The following is a 19,589-nucleotide window of genomic DNA, read 5'->3' as shown; positions in this document are numbered from 1 at the left end:
TAAAACAGGCAGCAGATATAAACAAATGAATTCAGGAAGGCGAATTCAGGAATTGCTACGTCTTCTCCCAACCCCCCTTGCATTCAATGTGAAAGTTTCGGGCACATGATAAATTTCTACTGCTTCTTCATATTAAGATTGACATCTCACCTGCAATGCATTATATGGAATTGAACACAATTCATTTCAGATCAAAGGTAACAGTAACAAAGAAAAGAGTCAGAGGTACATGTTTCAAAGGAGGGTTATTGTTACAATAAACCAGAAGTGGATTACTCAGATTACTCTGAGCATGTCACGTATATTTTTCATTAGTTCAGGGGCACAATGTTGCTATGCTATCAACTGAAAATCATTCTCATTACAATTAGAGATTTCTTCCAGACTTGTATTTTCTAGCACAGAAATGATTTCTAGGCAGGTTCACAACACTTGTTTCAAATACAGTGAACATTGCTCACATTACAAACTCCATTTTTTTAACCGCTTCAATTTTAATTTGAGCCAGGGAAGAATTGTTCCATTCTAACTTAGCGCAATGCATCAAAATATTCAAGAGAGTTGTTATATTTTTTGGTCCAAATATGGATAATCATAAGGTGAGTCTTTTTTTTTCAAATTAGTAAAGGAATCATTTGAAAAATTAAACTGATTCTTCATCAGAATGCTGGAAACAAAGCACTCCTACCAAAACTGAACCTCAGCTAACTGACAGTTTTTTTCTTTAAAAGGCTATTATTTAAAACTTGCTTTCTGTACTGAGTAGCACTTGAGAGGGGTGGAAAACAGAGACACAGTGTATCCAAATTTCTCACACTGAGCTAATTATGCTTGATTGATTTTTAAATTGGTAATTTTGATCTAACAAAATGTGAGTTAAAGTTCTGTAACAAAACTCTGTTCCATTTCAGTGTGTTTTTAGTTGGGAGAGTTGAACACACAGCGTCATGCTTTATTCTATGGAGGAGTTCCTTCATTTTAATTTGCAAATGCAAACTTAAAAGTCTACTGTGACCATACTAATACATAGGCATCTGGCATATCTGATCATTCTAATTTAATCTGTGCACTGAGCTGGGTTCCTACCTTTTGTCCCTGCACATCTGTTGTGATGTGATCTGCCTCCCCATTCTCTGTCTCCCCCATCTTCACAAGGCTGACATCTATAGTGCCAAATGTTTTCCCACCATCCGTACTCCTGGGAAAAAAAATGGAGAGAGGGAGATGAGATTAATTTTTTTGCTGGTGTGGTAGTATCATTAATTAAATCCATTTCCTTCAGTCTGAAAACTGGAAAAGTGCTGGACAAATCCTTATTTGCAACGGCTGCTTTAAAAGTTGAACCTACACTGTATACATTTTCAAATTCTGCAAAAGGTGAAAAAGTAAGGCTCCTGTATCCAGGCTCACTTTTAGAATTTAGAATCCTGTATCACATCATTGTACAGATCGGAACAGAAGAAAAAACACTAACATCACAAATTTTATCAGCAGCAACTAGCCACATTTCTGTCTCTACAAGGGTGGAATTAAGATGCAGTATCGAAGGACCTTGTACTGTAATCTGTAAGTTACTGAGACAGAAACCTCCTAACTGTAATTTGGTCTGCATGGTTTCAGAATGTATATCAGAAGTAATTCATTTATAAAAGAAATGAACACTTTAAAAAAAACAAAACACCTTTTAAAAAACAAAACAAAACAAACAAAAAAGATGTTTAAATCCCAGCTGAGTCATTTTATGTAGTACAAATGCAATATGCTCCAGACAACAGGATGGAATTCAACCGGTGCCTAAAAGACAGTAATAAAAGTTGTCTTGCAGCTATATCATTCAGCAGGGAGTTCCACATATCATTCAGCTATATCATTCAGCAGGGAGCCACGAAAAAGTCCTCTTTGGTAGCCATCCATTGCTTCTTAGCTCGCAGTGGCAAGCAGAGAAGCACCTTTAGAGAAAATATTAACAAAACAGGGAGGTCCCTGCAGGAGAAAGCAGTCCTTCAGATACCAAGGATAGAATGCAGAATTTCAATGCTATAAATAGAGAGGGTGCATTTCCCTGTGGGCAAGACCAACATCAGACATTTTTGCCATAATTTGATTTCATGACATCATGATGCACACTATGCACACAGAACTCAGTCCTCCACATTAAAGCAATCAATTAACATATGGAAGAGTCTTCCAAAATCCGAACCTATAAGGTGGGTTGTAATGCTATTACACCACACCATAGGCAGGAATAAGAGATGACAGCTCTGGACCTCTGTGGATCTCATAGCCCAGCATCCCTGACTGGTAGCATAAGATAAAGGACTAAATCTCACTGGTTAATCTGTACTAGCAAATCATGCAGATTACATTTTGGCTTCCCAATTCTGTTTTAAACTATTATGGTAAATTCCCCTTTAATTTGAATCATAATAGTTTATTATATTGACCTTATTATACCTCTCTGCCTCTCTCCCTTCACAACTAGCACTAATAAAAGAGGCTTCACTAACCAAGCAATCTGTTTGTGCAAGGAGAATGTGAATATGCAAAAACAAAGAGTGGTTGCTAGCTCACATATACCTTTAAAAAGCCCAGATGTATTGGTCAAAAATGTCAGTTTACAGCAGATTAGAATGTTTTGATGAAAATGCTTAACTTCTGACTCATTGCCAGTTTGCATTAAATATTCAGCTATTAAACTATGGATTACAGACTGTCACAGGTTTAATCCTGTCAGTTGCTATGAATTTTAGATGCAATGAAACTGTATGTAGCCTGCCAATCATATACCATAAGGCTACGAATGAAATCTTCTCTCTTTCTGTCTCTCTTTTGCAGTAAACACATCCACTCCCACCAAACAGAATAGGTAATTTATTTAACAAGGAACAACTTAGATGTTCATGATTTATTGATCAAGAAGTTCACAAAGCATTACCAGAAGTGACGTGATTAGAGTACACTTAGAACCATAACGTAAGATTTAGATAAGTCATGTAAGTGAGATATATCATAACTTTTGAATCACCTCCATAATGGTTTTGTGGCGATAGGTTATATTTTTAATTTCATTTATAGACTTTTGAGATTTCTATTTCTGTTTACTGCCATTGCTATCCTCATGCATGAAAACAATCAAGAAGTATATGGAAAGCAGAAATATGGTCATTGCCCATACGAATTGTTCGAAGAGTTATTCTGCAGGTTGTAAAGCTGTAAACAGATCAAATCAGTCAATGCAACTGAGAAAAGCCATCATCTAGGATACTTAGGGGGGAAAAAACACCTGCAGATTCATCTTGTCTTTTTATTGTCTGAGATTGTTCCCATTGTTTGATGCTGTTTTTAGAGTCCAGGCGTACTACACATAAACACTTGGTTCAGTATTTGGCTTATAAATACCCTATTTCCCATTGGAAAGCACGGCTCCCTACCTTGTGAAATGATGAAAAAGACAGATATATGGTTGCTATGGTTATTAGGTTTTGGCCAAGGCATGGAGCAATACACCAGTGCCTCCAATGGCTAAGTGCTCTGACAAGACCCTGAGAGCACATATCAGTTGCCCAAAGACAAAGAGAATCTGTATCTGAACAGCATAGTGCAGTAAATTTGTGTGATTCAAAACATTTTCTCCCGACCTGCCATCTACCAATACAGAACCAAATCTCAGTTGTAAGTGAAGGAGGGAAGAAAATGAACATATCAGCAAGCAGGAAGATGTGTTGGTGGAACAGAAATATGTAATTCTTCACTGGACTCCATCTTAGCTTAATCTCATTTTCACACAAACAGGGCTCACACCCTCCCAGATGCCTTCATTTTTGCTGCTTGTAAGAATTTTGCATTGGGTTAGACTTTACGGTGTTGCGTTTTCCACAGACTATTTGTATAGTTCTAAAGCTCTGATTAATCTTTGTTACCACTTTTTGAAGAGTTTATTTTTCCCTTAAACAAAACTGTTCCTTGTGATATTTACACACAGCTAACTTTTCCGTGTTTTTTTCCTGCATTTTGGCTGGTTGCAGGCCTGAAAGTAACACAAAATTCTTTGTCACAACTATAAACAAGAATTTGACAGTCTCTTGCTGGCTTTGCAGTTATTCAGACTTTCAACAGGATTTGGGTTTGCTTTTGCAGCTGCTACCTCAGGGCTTTAATCCCTCTCAAGGGAAGATGGGCTCTCAATGCTAAAGTCTGCTTTTCCCCTTCACCACAAGAAAGTTACTATCTACAGTCTATGAATCAAAGTTGTCTGCAAGCTCATGGAGCAACACAACAAACACAGCCCCTTCCCTAAGATGCTCATTTAATACTTGGTGGCCAAAACAAAACAAAATTGCATCGTCCAACACTTTCTTCAGCTTCTAAATCATTTCCTTCAATGCTTTTTCCATTACAACTTTTGATTGTTCAATCTCAGCCAAACAATCCTATGTTTTTTTTCTTAGCTTCACCTGCCCCATTCAGAAATCTGTGCAACCCCTATAAAACATGAGAAAATTTATTGTGATTTCTCCTCCCGTTCACTAGCAATACTCAGACCTGTGCAGACGTACGGGGCGAGGTGGGTACACTTGTCCTGGGTCTCAGTAGGATAAGCTGGTCAAGGGACCCTGCCAGGGACAAGCTGTTTTTTTGTTTTTATTCATAATTTTATTCTAACAGGACTTCCACCCCCGGCCTCAGACAAGCTCTGCACAGATCTGGCAATACTCTTGTATAATTTAGACCTACATTGGCTCCCAGTACGTTTCCGAGCACAATTCAAAGTGCTGGTGCTGACCTTTAAAGCCCTAAACGGCCTCAGCCCAGTATACCTGAAGTAGAGTCTCCACCCCCATCATTCAGTCCTGACACTGATATCCAGCGCCAAGGGCCTTCTGGCAGTTCCCTCACTTTGAGAAGCGACGTTACAGGGAACCAGGCAGAGGGCCTTCTCAGTAGTGGCGCCCACCCTGTGAGATGCCCTCCCATCAGATGTCAAAGAAATAAACAACTATCTGACTTTTAGAAGACATCTGAAGGCAGCCCTGTTTAGGGAAGTTTTTAGTGACTGATGTTTTAATGTATTTTTAACCTTTTGTTGGAAGCTGCCCAGAGTGGCTGGGTATAAATACATCATCATCATCATCATCATTCATTGTGGAATCTCTCTTCCATACTAGCTTGCTGCTCTTTTGCCTCCTTCAACTCCACTGAAATCTGCCACATATCTGTTGATTTCCTTTAGACTATTTCAGTCCATTGACTCCCCCTTCCACCTAATAGAGCTCTTTCTTGCTTCCAGGTTACATGCAAGCCCTAAGATTTCACTTCCTTTTCCCCGAACAAGAACCTGGAGAACAAGATTCCTGAAGCAAGGAATCACTTTATATGGAGTATTCAGAGTAGCCTATCTTACAATAACTAACGTATTCTTAGCAGCCATGCTAACTCTTTTACATATGCTTTCACTCTCTCTCTTATTTCATTTCATCCTTTTCCTCGTCTCCTCGGCCGCTCTCTTTCTGAACTTTCACTTTTCAAGCAGCACACTCTACCTGCCATTCACTCTAACTCTGCCCAGAATTCCATCACACGCCCCTGTTGCCAATCATTATTCCACTCACTCCGCTCAGGAACCCAGAGAAAAAAGAAAAGCTGACGGCATATTTGCATGTTCATACTGAGTTATGACACTCAGGCTTTCACAAGCATCACCCTCCCTCATAACACAATACATACAACTAAATCCTGCAGTCTAATAAAATATATACATTGCTCTTAGCAGCAATCCTTGATGAAAAGAACAGGTTTTTATTTTTATTGCAAAATCCTTAATTCATTCTGTAAACCGCCATTTCCATGCAGATTCACCAATTAAAACTGTGAAAGCCTTTGCAGATTTTCTGCTTCCAGATAGTTCTAGTGATAAATAAAATGTCATTGAACAGATTTTACTATTCCTTTTGTTCACCCTAATATAAAATGCTATTACACACTTTGCCAAAGTTCATCTCCACTTTTCTAATGTTTTGCCAAGTTTATAGAGCCAAGATGACACCCATCTGCTTCACTTTGGCTTGTCACTACCAGAAACAACTATTCTATGTTAGCTGTATATAACTGAATAAATAAAGTTGATTTGTGAGGAGAGAAAGAGTGCGAAGCCCCATATTAATTGCATTTCCCAAGGAATAAACATGCATTAAAAAAAAACCTGCAGGTGTTTTGAAAGCCTAGCCATCAATTAAGCATGCATAATATGATTCGTATTTAATGCTCTCTGAATTCTTTGAATCTCTGAACCACAGCTTCTCAATTTCATGTTGTATCTCAAAAATAAAAATAAAGCAGAAGCTGCTTTATACTGAGTTGGCCCACTGGTCCAATTAACTGTGTGTTTACTGACTGGCAGTGTCTTCCAGCCCTATCTGGAAATGTCTGGGGTTGAACCTGGAACCTGCTGCATGCAAACCATGTGCTATTCCACTTAACCATAGCCCATAAAGATGTATATATCTTAAACATGTACTGCTGGAGGTAATAAAAAATCTGTTGGCCTAAGCAGCACACAAAACCCATCAAGTATTTAAACTGGAACTGAACAGCAGTAGAAGCAATATATATAGCCATCCATTTTTATTGTTATTATTGAAAATCAAGTAAGTTTGAATTTGGGGCACATGTGGGATACCATTAGCTCACCGGGCATATATCTATCCTGGCGAGTAAGTAGTGAGGTCCTGTTCCAGCTGCTTTCATCACTCAGAGAGGGCAAGACCAATTGAAACTGATCTAATAATCAGGCCAAGACTGTGTCCCCAGCCTCTCAAATTCTGAGTGTATTTAAAAAGCAGCCCCCAAGAGCAGTCAAATACATATCCTTTTGCCTGCAAAGGAGATGCTAAACTCATTGGCATCTCAGTAGATATAGCGCTGACTGACCAAGTCATTAATCACCAAGAAGAACTCCATAAGATGGCACTTTGCAGACATAATTGCAGCTGTTAGGAACAAATTACTCGTTGCCATCACTGCTGTAGCAGAGCCCAGAATATAGATAATTTTTACATGTCTATTAGCTAAGATGTGAGTCATCTGGCCTCCACAGCTCCTTCCTTGATTAGTCAGTTATCGGGTCCAATTCTCTGAGGAAAGGGGAAGAGATAATATAAAAGCCTGTATTAAATTAATGTACTATAATCTTGGGTGCAGTTGGTCCAGATGGGGTACTATTCTGGTTCCTAACAATTGTGTAGCTCTTCCTCCATCATTACAACTTCATTCTCCTTTTAAAAATAAATAAATAAAATGATAAGTTTGCAACTTGGCTTCAATTCACTATAGATCCCTGCAAAATTTGATTTGTTATTTTTTTTTGCAGAAGTCAAATATTCATGCTCCCCAAAATCAGACTCCAGTCCCTAAACCAAAAATGTATCCAGGTCTGTATGGATAAACAGATGGAATTAAGCAAGTTATTATTTATTACCAACCCCCAACCCCCCCCATAACCCCTACAAACCCACAGTTCCATGGGATGGAAGCACGTATACAGAAGCATAAGAGCAGCCCTGCTAGAACAGGCCAAAGACCCATGTCTTCCAACATCCTGTTCTCACAGTGGCCAAGTGCATATTCCATGATTTCTTCTTGTTACCTTTAACCATGGTTTAGAGCAGGGGTAAGCAACCTAAGGCCCGGGGATGTGGCCCAATCGCCTTCTCAATCCGGCCCGCAGAAGTTCCAGGAATCAGCATGTTTTTGCATGAGTAGAATGTGTCCTTTTATTTAAAATGCATCTCTAGGTTATTTATGGGGCCTGCCTGGTGTTTTTACATGAATAGAATGTGTGCTTCTATTTAAAATGCACCTCTGAGTTATTTGTGGGGCATAGGAATTCGTTCATATATATTTTTTTCAAAATATAGTCTGGCCCACCACATGGTCTGAGGGACAGTGGCCCGGCCCACAGCTGGAAAAGGTTGCTGACCCCTGGTTTAGAGGTACACGTTCAGTTACACCAACTATGGTTAACCCTATGAAATACTCAACCATGATTAAAGCAGGCCAGATACAGGAGCAGGGAATTCACCCCAAAGAGGGGAGAGAAGGAAGCAAGGGAAAGCAGGCCAACAACCCTATTTCACTTTCAACTATGTTTAATAAACTGGCAGCATTATGGGTTAGGGAGAGGCAGAACTAAAATAAAACGAAACACATTCACAGGTCAAAAATACATGCTTAAATATCCTGTAGTTGACTTAAGCTTTGTGCATTGTAAGAATGGGAGCACTTGAGACAGATATCTGATAAGCAAAATGAAACAAACCATGAATTGTTGTTTATTAAATTGATAGTGTTATGTATTGTTACTGCATTACTGTATTTAGACTTCGGTTTCTATGTGAAACGCTTTGAGCACAGATTTACTTGTGGAACAAGTAGTATAAAATTAAATTGACAATTATATATACCTTTAGTTTCAAAACACAGCCAAGCAACAGTCATTAAATGTCACAGGTTGTTAATCTGACATGATTTGCTATTGACAGCAAGAGACCTACCTCAGGCTGAGTGTCAGTGGCTGCTCCTTTGATTTCACCAAATCACCTACTTTAAATGTAGTACAACCCAGGAAGCTTCGCTAGAAACCAAAGGGAAGAAAAGAAGAGAGGTGGGATGAGGTGGGATAGAGGAAGAAGGAAAGCACCTTCATTTAATTTCTCAAGCTGTAATGGTTTATCTTTTAACCTCACACCAGCAAAGCTTTCCTTGGTAGCAAGGGAGAAATATTAAATAGGAAACTATTCTCTTGATCTATTATCTGGGGGAATGCCTTCATAGATCAGCGACACTATTATCAATAATTTGTAAAGCTGAGGCAAAAACCTCTTTTTCATAAAAAAGCAAACAGAATGACAGCCTGACAAATAGGATGCTGAACATGTACAGCTATAAAAAAGGGTGTTTTGTTTTCAGCACAGGGCTTATTTTTTCCTATTCATGGGGTTTTTATATCACAAGTAATGTTAAATCTGCAGAATCTTAAGGCTGTTCTTCTTGCTACAATAATTTCTCAAACCCTGAGGCACTATCATCCTTATTTGCCAAATATAAGCATATTTGTTTTCCAGAGATATTTTTATGTAGCACTTAGAACATGATATTAATAGCAATGTTACATTTCTCCAGTTCATCACACTGTTTGAAACATTCATTTCTGTATTTCCATTCCAGGAAGGCCAATTTAATTCTAGTACAGATGCAGGGAAATGTATCCATCCAACTATACTGATAAGAGTTATATTGACCTACATTTTTCTGTGCTTCTGAACCAGTGGCAGCCATTTGCATCCTTGTGCAATGCAAACTGTTCAGTGCAAAAAACAAAAACTAATGCATCTTCATCTCTTCTTCCTCTTCACATTTTTCATTTTCTTTAAGAGTCAGTTTTAATAGATAACTTGCCAAAGATCTCTGGCTTTTTTTGGTGTTGGTTGCAAGATGCTTGGTATAGCAATAGTCCTCTTCAGTTCCCACTCCACAAATGTATGGTTTAAAATCTCGCTTCCATCATAACCTTTTTGATATCTTTGACTATATGGAGAATTCAAATGTGTCATACCACAACTTGCTCATATAAGGATTACAAAACCTTCTTTTTTATAGGGTCTTGCATTGGCCTACAGAACTTACTTCTCTGCCTCATGCCCCAGAGGTTCGTAAGCTTCCACCACGTCTATTATACAGTACTAATCTATTTCTAAATAGAATCTGTCTCTAGAGTGGTTCTTAAGGAGTGTATTATAGTCTTTCTGGCCCCTCTAGTCTCCCTGGACATAGGGATACTTCTCAAGCTCCCCTACACCCACACAGTCAATGTTGTTGTTGTTTAGTCATATAGTCGTGTCCGACTCTTCGTGACCCCATGGACCACAGTACGCCATGCACTCCTGTCTTCCACTGCCTCCCGCAGTTTGGTCAAATTCATGCTGGTAGCTTCGAGAACACTATCCAACCATTATTGACAAAGTCAATAATGAGTCCCAAATACTGATGGGTTTTGAACTAACCAGAATATATGAATATGGAAATGCTTTTGTTGTTTTTGTTTACTGCTCTCACACGGGAATAGAAAAACAATACTGAACACAGGCAGTTGTGGGGTGGGGGAAAGAAACTAGCAAGATAAATAGAGTACATTTCTGTACAAGGTTTTCCTATGTGATTGTTTGAGCCATTGCTCCATTATTAACTAAGTGTTAGGAGCTGGAGTCAGGCTTAGGTCAGCAATAAAACAGTGACGCACCTAATGTCAGTGAAGTTAACTATTCAAAGAAATAAAACAGCTCAGTACTAGTGGTCGCAGCAGTAGGTCTTGCCCCAGTGAGGTAGTTGCAAGGATTGAAGGTCCCCAAATTCCCATTGCTCTCTAAGGTTACTCCCCTGGTTCCTTTCCAAAGGCTTTATTGTCTTGTATCTCATTGCTGTACCCTCTTCATTCCTTTTTGTGTTCTGGGAGACCGGGGGGAGAGGAATGGGTCACAGCAAGAGGAGACTCCCTGGATTCTCAGCTGCCTGCCTCATCTCTGTCTCCTGGCCCCCCTCCTCTGAGTCTGAACTGCTCTCTGCCCCAGCCTCTTCCTGCTCACTAAACCCTGCTGCCTCTTTAGTTTCCAATAACTGCTCCTCCCAGTCTTCTCCCTCTGACCACACATTATCGTCTCACCACCAATCCCCTGGCTCTTCTTCCCCTGGGGGTTCCCACCACTCTGCTGTATCCAGCTAGTCCATGACACTAAGCAATCATACTAATGTCTTCTGATGGGCAGAACCGCCCCCAACCGCCCAAGAATGTGCAGCAATGTGATATTTACCATTGGTACTCAAGCCCTTTTCAAAAGAACTTTCCAGGCTGTTGGCCATGACAGCTTTTAGGAGATTCAGTAAATTTAAGAAAGCATGCTAATCAGAGATTAAAATACTGTAGTTAGAAAAAGGGATGGAGGGCACCGAGTCAGAAGAAGACATAGGGCTTATCCACACTTCCTCTTTTCCCACTAGTTCCCCCCAAGGAAAACTGTTCTTTACTGCTCAGTTGGAACAAATCTGGTTTTCCGCAGATTGCTGTTTATCCCGATTCAGAGCTAGAGTGGGTTTTCTCTGGGAAAGGAGTGGGACAAGTGGAAGAGCAGACAAGCCCTAAGGCATTGCATTGTTCCAATGCGAACACCCTAATAAACTATGGATAATAAGGTAGCAATTTAGGATCAGCTAATATTTTAAAAAGAATAATCTCTTTCTTCTTTCAGATGTGTAATGCCTTTTGAAACCTATATTATTCAGACAGCCTTTGAAATGTGAATTTCTTTTTACCAGTCGGTATCTATTAATTCTTTAATTGGTATTTTTATTTATTTTATCTTAATTTTGTGGAGGGGGGCTGTTGTTGTATTTTACTGCCTTGTTGCACTTTTACGAAAGTGTGGTCTATAAACCAACTAACCAAGATCTTACCTACAAAAAAGGAGTGGGAAGGAATCCTGAGGCACAGCATACTATAAATAATATTCAAAAAAACCCAGCAATACTTTTGGTGGGTGAAGTTCAGGAGCAAAACAAACAAATACATTGGCATAATTTATTCTTGAAATAATCTCAAAGGGTTAGACTGAACTTTTTAACCTATATTGAAAGGTATGGCAATAACCTAATGTCCAGCTTCAGAATAATTAGTTTTAGGAACATTATTAAATAAAATAAGTAATTTAATTTTGCCTTGTTCATTTAAGAAAGCATTTCCTAACAAGAGAGAAGAATGCAGGAACTAGTGAAGGAGACTCTCTCCCGACATCCAGAACATGGGAAGCCCCATTGAAATTTTATTTAATTTGGAATGCTTTATTGTTTGTATTATGATTTGATTTGTTACCAATTGGAATATTATTAATTGAAAAATAATTTTTTTAAAGCATTTCCTTACTATACCCACTTACCAACAATTCATACAGATAGTGTATATACCTTTTGTACTATGTCTTCAGTTTTATGGACAAGGAGATATTTTGCAGAATTTGCATATACAAAGGAAGGTCATAAACTTCTGGTGAGCATAATGTTGAACGCAAAGACCTATAAAAACAAAATGTATACTAAGTAGTATGATGTATATTCATCAATGAAATTAATACTTACCCCAGTATCTGTCCTTGGCTCTTTCTGTTCTGCCAGAATGCTGGTGCGGACCTAGAAAAAGAAAGTGGGGCTTTTATTGTACTAGGATATGCTTCCTACTACATTTTAAGATATTTTCAGGTATCCATTTTGAAAAAAAACTAATCTTCACAATTTTCTGTTTGTTTGGATTCCAACCCAAATCTACTTGCAAAGCAACAAATTGAAAATTCTAACACTCACTATTAAATCGTCAGCACATTTGAAAATGGTTTCCAATCATTTTAGCAAGTGCTCAGCAAATCGTAGCCATCCAAAGTATGACAGTTAGTAGTTCATGGAATGATGCACATTTAATTTCCTTTGATGTGGTTTTGTCTCTAGTCTACTGAACTGAAGAGTAAAGAAATGTACAACACAGGAGAGGCAAGGAAGAGCGTAAGCTGGACTCTATGGCAGGGTCAACTCCTGTATGTACATGGCTGCCGCATATCCCAGTACCACAGAATGGCTAGCCGTGCTTATGATATTTGAAAGTCACAGACCAGGAGTGGCAAACCCTTTTGAGCCCAGGGGTTGAATTCCCTTCTTGGCAACATTCTGGGGGGCCACAGGTGAGTGGCAGGCAGGGCCAGAGCACAACAAATGTAACTTCTGCCTTTTGTACAGCAGGCTAGTTTCTATACACACTGTCACACATCCCTCTCCATCCTCCATTCAGGTAAGCAAAGGGCATTATCAATCTCAATGACACAATTCACCAAGGCAAAAACTCAAGGGGGATACAAAGCTGGGCCAGTGAAGGGAACAGCCTCATGTTGTCTTCTCCAGAAAGTGCAGGCACTCAGGAAGACTGAAAAATGCAGGCCGCTGGTGAGATGATTTGGAGAAGAAAAGAAAGAATACTCGCAAACAGCCCTTGGCCACCTCAAAAAGAAGGTGATCACAGCAAAACAAAAACAAAAACCAACAACCCCAAACCCTGTACTCTGCTGATTATAATTTCAAGAGAACTTTCTCTCTTCCCTTTGATAAATTTTATTCCAGTAATTGATGGAGAATAGTTAAATTAAATTGAAGAAGACTTTTGCAACACAGAGCTTCTTTACTGCCCCTTATACATTTTATTATTCTTCAGGTAATCTCTTAAGTCTGTCATTGTTAATGCCATGTGGTAGAAAAGGAGATACAACTATGAACTTTTTGTCTCTCTCTCTGAATTTTTCAAAAGCTGATATATGGCACCATTCATGTTTATTACATGACAGTACACTTTTGTAAAAACTATTAGCGGTGAAAGAAACATAGCTTTTCAACCACAAAGTCCTTTTCAGCCTTCAGTTCCTTTACTTAAGAAGCTAATAACACACCTATAACATGACGTAAAATGATGGTGGTGGTGATGATGATGATGGTGGTGGTGAACGGTCATACATCGCTTCCACTAATACTTTTGACAGTAAATAATTTGTAGTCTCTTATATCCCTGATAATGGAGGTCTTTGCAGAAGTCACTGCTAGCAGTATCCTTTGACTTTTGGATGCTCAGCTTGGATACATCAGGAACCATGAATTTAGTATTGTGGACACAATTTTATGGAAATAAGGTGAGCTGAGTTCAGAGAGGCACCCTCCTTATTGAACTTCCAGCACAGGAAATGTCAAATATGCAGCCTAAATGGGTATTCTGAAGCACACTTCTCAAAAATTCCACTACACACACTGGATGTGAATTAACAATAAACTTCTGAGATTGTTTAGTACCCCTTTTGTCCTAGAAGGAAGTGACAAAATTAGCCAATGTTGCATAAATGGAAAGACAGCAGGGCTTAGCAAACGTTTACTATTTCTGATTGCGTACCATTTTTTAAAAAAGATAATCTCCTCTTTCTACAAGTTGAACAGATAATCTGACAGCTAAAGGAACAGAAAAATGTTGATGCTTTTCTGTCAGTATTAAGAAACAGTCAGCTCACTATCCTTTCTAGAACATGCTTAGTCAACCTATTCTCTTATGAAATAGATTATGAAAATTCAAAGTTAGGTTTTCCCAAAAAAAAGTATTCCTAAATTGCAATAAAGTATAGGCAAAGGCTGTAGCTCAGTAGTCTGGCATCAGCGTTGCATGCAGAAGGTTCTAAATTCAATCCCTAGCAACTCCAGGTTGGGTTGGGAGAGACTTCCTCTCTGAAGCCCTGGAGAGCTGCCAGCAGTCAGTGCAGAGAACACTGAGTTAGATGGACAAGTAGATCTGACTCAGTACTAGATAGCTTCCTAGGTTCCTATTATAAAAATGAGCCTGATTGCCCAAAGTTAGCCATTTTCCACTGTTTCTTCTAATAAGCACAAATCTAGACACACTGGGTGACCCATTGAAATCTATGGATTTAAGTCTTTTTATTCCAATAACTTATGTTATATACCACCCACTGCTAACACAATGTGATGAAAAACCTGAAAATGACTCCTTTGTTTTTTGTTTTTGTATTTTGCAGCAGCTAAAAAGTAACCCCTGAAGAAGGTATGAATAGCAAATATACAATCATTTCCAGAAGGGCTAGCCATGTTAGTTCGTAGCACCAAAAACAAATACAGGGTATTTTGGTATCCTAATGTGGTAAAAGCTTTCATGGACCATGTTATCCAAGGATGGATTTCATGTCATAAATATTAAAACCATCCCATCCGTTTTCCTTCACGGTGATTCCTTCTCAGCTTTCTTTTTTGCCATCTTTCTCCCACTGTGCACATCATTTGTTCCTTCCGCTTAACCCCTGAAAACTCACTTTGATTTGCCTCACACTTTTTTTGGATGATAAGAATTATCATAATAAGCTCAGAAAAGGGAATGCTACTTAACAAAGATTCATAAAATTCTGATAGAGGTTATTCATGATATATGTAATCATTAGTCTCCAGGCCTGAGTTATAATTTGATCTTTAGAGAAGTATGTTTGAAAGACTGTTAGCTTCATGGGTTATCTGCACAAAGTAAATTGAACCCTGTTACTTTGGGTACCTGTTACTTAGGTACCCATTTTACTCCTGACTGCCAGTCCACCCTTTGACCAAAGTCAGGTGTCTACATGCACACCAAGAGTAACCATGTTCCTTTGGAGGAAACCAAATGCCTATACAAACCTCATTTGTCACACTCCACTTTTGGAAAGACCAGAAGCCCATTCAAACCCAACCTAACCCTCCCAAGTTCCCTCATTCCTTTGACAAAATCCAGACTCCCAAATTTACTCCAAACTTCACTGGACTCCCTTTGGGGAGGCCAAATATTAGATCTTCCCTTTAGCTGAAGTCATATTAGACAAATTCATGGGAGGCCAGTTCTCTCACAGCCTAGGAGCTAAATCAAACATCCAGCATCAGAGATAGTATGCCACTGATTACAGTGTTTTGGTGAACAAACATGGATTGGCTATTGTCTCATTGTCTTACATGTGGGCTTCTTTAAATCATCTGGTTGGCCACTTTTGAAAAAGTGATATTTGAGCAGGAAGATCCTTTGTCTGATCAAATATGGCTGTTTTAAAGTTCTCAGGATGCTGAGGGAGCATTTAGGAGACAAAATCCCAGATTATTTTCACTTTGAGCAATTTTGTGCCTAGCAGACACATTCTACATAATCATCCATTAAAGCTGGTATTCACAAAAACCAGACAAAAGGACTTTTGAATTCAATGTTTAAAAGATAAAGTTATTTTCATGCAAAAATGAAAGATCTAGCCAGTTTTCATCCCCTGAGGAAGATGACAGAGAAAAGAAAGCTGTCACCAAATCACTCTGTGGAAAGCAAAATATTTCTATACTTCCTTTAAGAAAAAAGGAAAAGGAAAATGGAGCCCTATTCAACACACATTTTAATAGGGATGTCACATTGTCAACAGTTTTCTCCACTGCTGTGAAAAAAAGGCTATTTAGACTTTTACACTATGAAATTTTAGCAAACAATTCCCATAGCACTATCAAAACTATGCTATTCAGGATCCTCAGCTAAAAGATGGTGAGCGCCAACTATTAATCCACAGGCATGGGTTTTTTTAGTTTTGAATGGGACCCTCCTACCCTAAATCTGCAAAAAAAGAACACAAAGATTTTGTAGCCTCTCACTACCATACTGCAAACACCTGAGATCTCAGGAGTTTCGATCTTCAACAAGAGGCAGCATAAGGGTTGGTTTTTTGAGGGGGAAACGAAGTGAATACTGCACCATTTACAGGTCTGACTGGAGTTTCTTACTAAATGCTTTGGAAGGCATTTTTATTTGCCAGTGGTTAACAAAAAACAACTATACAGTAGAACCTTGGTTTATGAATGTATTCTGTTCTGGAAGACCATTCGACTTCCAAAACGTTCGAAAACCAAAAACTCAACATGGAAGCCTCAATACAATAGGGAAACTGAAAACGGAAGCCACGTGGCACATTTGGCTTCCGAAAATCATTCGAAAGCCGGAGCAGTTACATCCGGGTTTTCGGTGTTCGAAAGCCGAAACGTTCGACTTCCGAGACGATGGAAAACCAAGGTTCCACTGTACTAGTTTCAGGATAGCATGGTTAAGGGGCCTGATCTGGGGATCCAGAGAACCAACAGATTTAAGGTCACCTAGAAACACCCCAACACATATTGGATCAAGCCTCGCTTTGGCAGAAACACCACCAATTGCGCATCTGCACCAACACAGTTTTCAGTGAGTGTACCAAGGACCTCTGATGTAAATATACTTTTTAGTTGTCAAAGCTACTATCCTACTGTACCTACAAACCAGACTTTTATCAGGGAGATGCATATTTATCTACTTCCCTCCTGATGCCATATAATGTTGGAAGTATTGGGATGCAACTCAGCTTGTGTTAAGGCTGATGGCGTGGGTGGAGTGGGGGACAGGGAGCAAACATAGAGGAGTGTCAAATCTGCCTGTACTGTCTTTCTGACCTAACGTGTTAGACTGATATTCTGACCTAACTTCCTGCTTCCCCCTTCTTCTCACTCTCATCTCTGGACAGAATACATCTTCATTTTATCTCTCTTTCCTACAGAGATCAAAGATCAAGCATAGCTCTTTGCATCTCCAACTTTATTAAGGGAGAACTAGGAACATGTATTACCTATAATAAACTTGGTTTTCTTACTTTTCAAATTTAATGTCTCAGTGTGGTTGGGGCTCATATGGCAAGCATTCAGACTGGAAGGCTAATTCAACATATATGATGTCAGGAAAAGTGCAGGCGGGTGTGGCCAAAACGGACTGATGGGCCTAATTATACCCATCCATCAATCTATAGTTGTTAGTAATGTAGCCTCCATTCTTTAATACTAATTGGTGCATGTGACTTCAGGCAGTCATATATTCTACCACATATACCTTTGTATAAATTCTGCTTCCTCCCATTTTTCCAATTTAAAACGGCAAAATTGCTGGTTTGAAATTATTGGTTTTATAGAATCATAGAATAGAATCATAGAATCATAGAGTTGGAAGAGACCACAAGGGCCATCGAGTCCAACCCCCTGCCAAGCAGGAAACACCATCAGAGCACTCCTGACATATGGTTGTCAAGCCTCTGCTTAAAGACCTCCAAAGAAGGAGACTCCACCACACTCCTTGGCAGCAAATTCCACTGTCGAACAGCTCTTACTGTCAGGAAGTTCTTCCTAATGTTTAGATGGAATCTTCTTTCTTGTAGTTTGGATCCATTGCTCCGTGTCTACTTCTCTGGAGCAGCAGAAAACAACCTTTCTCCCTCCTCTATGTGACATCCTTTTATATATTTGAAGATGGCTATCATATCACCCCTTAACCTCCTCTTCTCCAGGCTAAACATGCCCAGCTCCCTTAGCCGTTCCTCATAAGGCATCGTTTCCAGGCCTTTGACCATTTTGGTTGCCCTCCTCTGGACACGTTCCAGTTTGTCAGTGTCCTTCTTGAACTGTGGTGCCCAGAACTGGACACAGTACTCCAGGTGAGGTCAGACCAGAATGATTTTAATATCATTCCTATTTCTACCTGCACCCTCCAAATGAGCACAGACTTAAACAGTTAATAGTTAAAGCAGTTGTCTTTAAAGTGATTCCTGAATGGAGAAGCAGGCTGAATTTATGCAGAATGGAAAACAGCCAATTGCAACTGAACCTATTCCCTCAAGTCACCTCTGCTAGAATGCAGAATGATTTGGCTATTAGCTGGCATCTCTCTGTAAAGAATGGCAAAATGCTGCCGTAGTACTGCTGGTATTTATGTCTCAACTTTGCCAGTAGCATCACAAAACAGATTATATTTTTCCAATATTTATATACTCTATAGAAGGGAAAGACTGTTTCTAATTGGAGTTACTCCTACTAAGAATTACACTATCCATTGAAATTTAATGCTTGATTGGGGGGGGGGATACTGGATCCAAAGGGGTGCTCCCCCATGTGAAAAGGCTCTTCCACTCACATAAAATCAGTTTTACATCTCATGCTAGAACACAGCACAAAAAAGGTGAAACTGAATCCAAACATATTCCCACATGTTTATTTACTTATTTACTACATGAATGTATTATCTTTCTTTCTTTTCCCCCAAAATAGTTTACAGAGCTAAAAAATGGCAAATTAAATCTGAATTTATAGAAATTAATAAAACCCACAGGGCAGTCAGTCACAACAACAAAATTGGCAGATTGAAATTATATAAGAGGTAAGAGATTGTAAAAACTCTTGGGCAAATAAAAATGGCTCTTCATCTGGAGACAGAGAGGTATCAAGTTCAATGCATTCAAACCTCCTTGGGGAGTTTGCTCCAGAACTGGGGTATTGGTACTGAGAAGGCCATCTCCCTGGGTGTTATTGGACTCACCTTAGAATACAGGAAAACTGGAAGACTTGGGAACATTTATGTGAGGTCCTTAAAGTATACTGGCTCTAAGCTGTTTTGATCTTGAAAGGGAAGAAAATGCACTTTGAATCGTGCTACAAAGTGGACTGGTAAACTACTGCAATTTGCTAAAGACTGGAAATATATGCTTCAAATAACCAGTCCAAATTAGTAGCCTATACAGTCATACCTTGGATCCCAAACGCATTGCAAGTTGAACATTTTGGCTCCTGAACACTGTAAACCCGGGAGTGAGTGTTCCGATTTGCGAACGTTCTTTGGAACCCAAATGTCTGACGGGGCTTCCGATTGGCTGCAGGAGCTTCCTGCAGCCAATCAGAAGCCACACTTTGGTGTCCGAACATTTTGGAAGCTGAACAGACTTCTGGAACGGATTCTGTTTGACTTCCAAGGTAAGACTGCATATCAGTTAATCTACTTCAAGCACGTCTACCCCATGAAGAAAAACTGACCCAAGTGGCTGTCAAAATTTTATCTGAAATAGGATAGGTAAGTATAATTTTTCATTTTGCTATGTGCTTTACACTAAACATATTTG

At 39.2% G+C, this 19,589-nt stretch overlaps 1 protein-coding gene across 4 annotated transcripts in view; it reads right to left on the bottom strand.

Moving 5' to 3' along the window:
* INPP4B (inositol polyphosphate-4-phosphatase type II B) overlaps positions 1-19,589 on the bottom strand; it is a gene marked incomplete at its 5' end in the record, with an annotated part of 263,750 nt that overhangs the window by 86,831 nt on the left and 157,330 nt on the right. For all 4 annotated transcript variants that reach the window (XM_081021869.1, XM_081021870.1, XM_081021868.1 and 1 more), the window contains 3 exons: positions 1,087-1,198; positions 8,550-8,629; positions 12,181-12,231. In XM_081021869.1, coding sequence (XP_080877995.1) covers positions 1,087-1,198; positions 8,550-8,629; positions 12,181-12,231 — 243 coding nt within the window. The remainder of the gene's footprint in view (positions 1-1,086; positions 1,199-8,549; positions 8,630-12,180; positions 12,232-19,589) is intronic.

This window comes from Podarcis pityusensis, assembly GCF_964106645.2.
Source record: "Podarcis pityusensis genome assembly, chromosome: 9".
Lineage (NCBI taxonomy): Eukaryota > Metazoa > Chordata > Lepidosauria > Squamata > Lacertidae > Podarcis > Podarcis pityusensis.
This window is presented reverse-complemented; position numbering and strand designations above follow the sequence as displayed.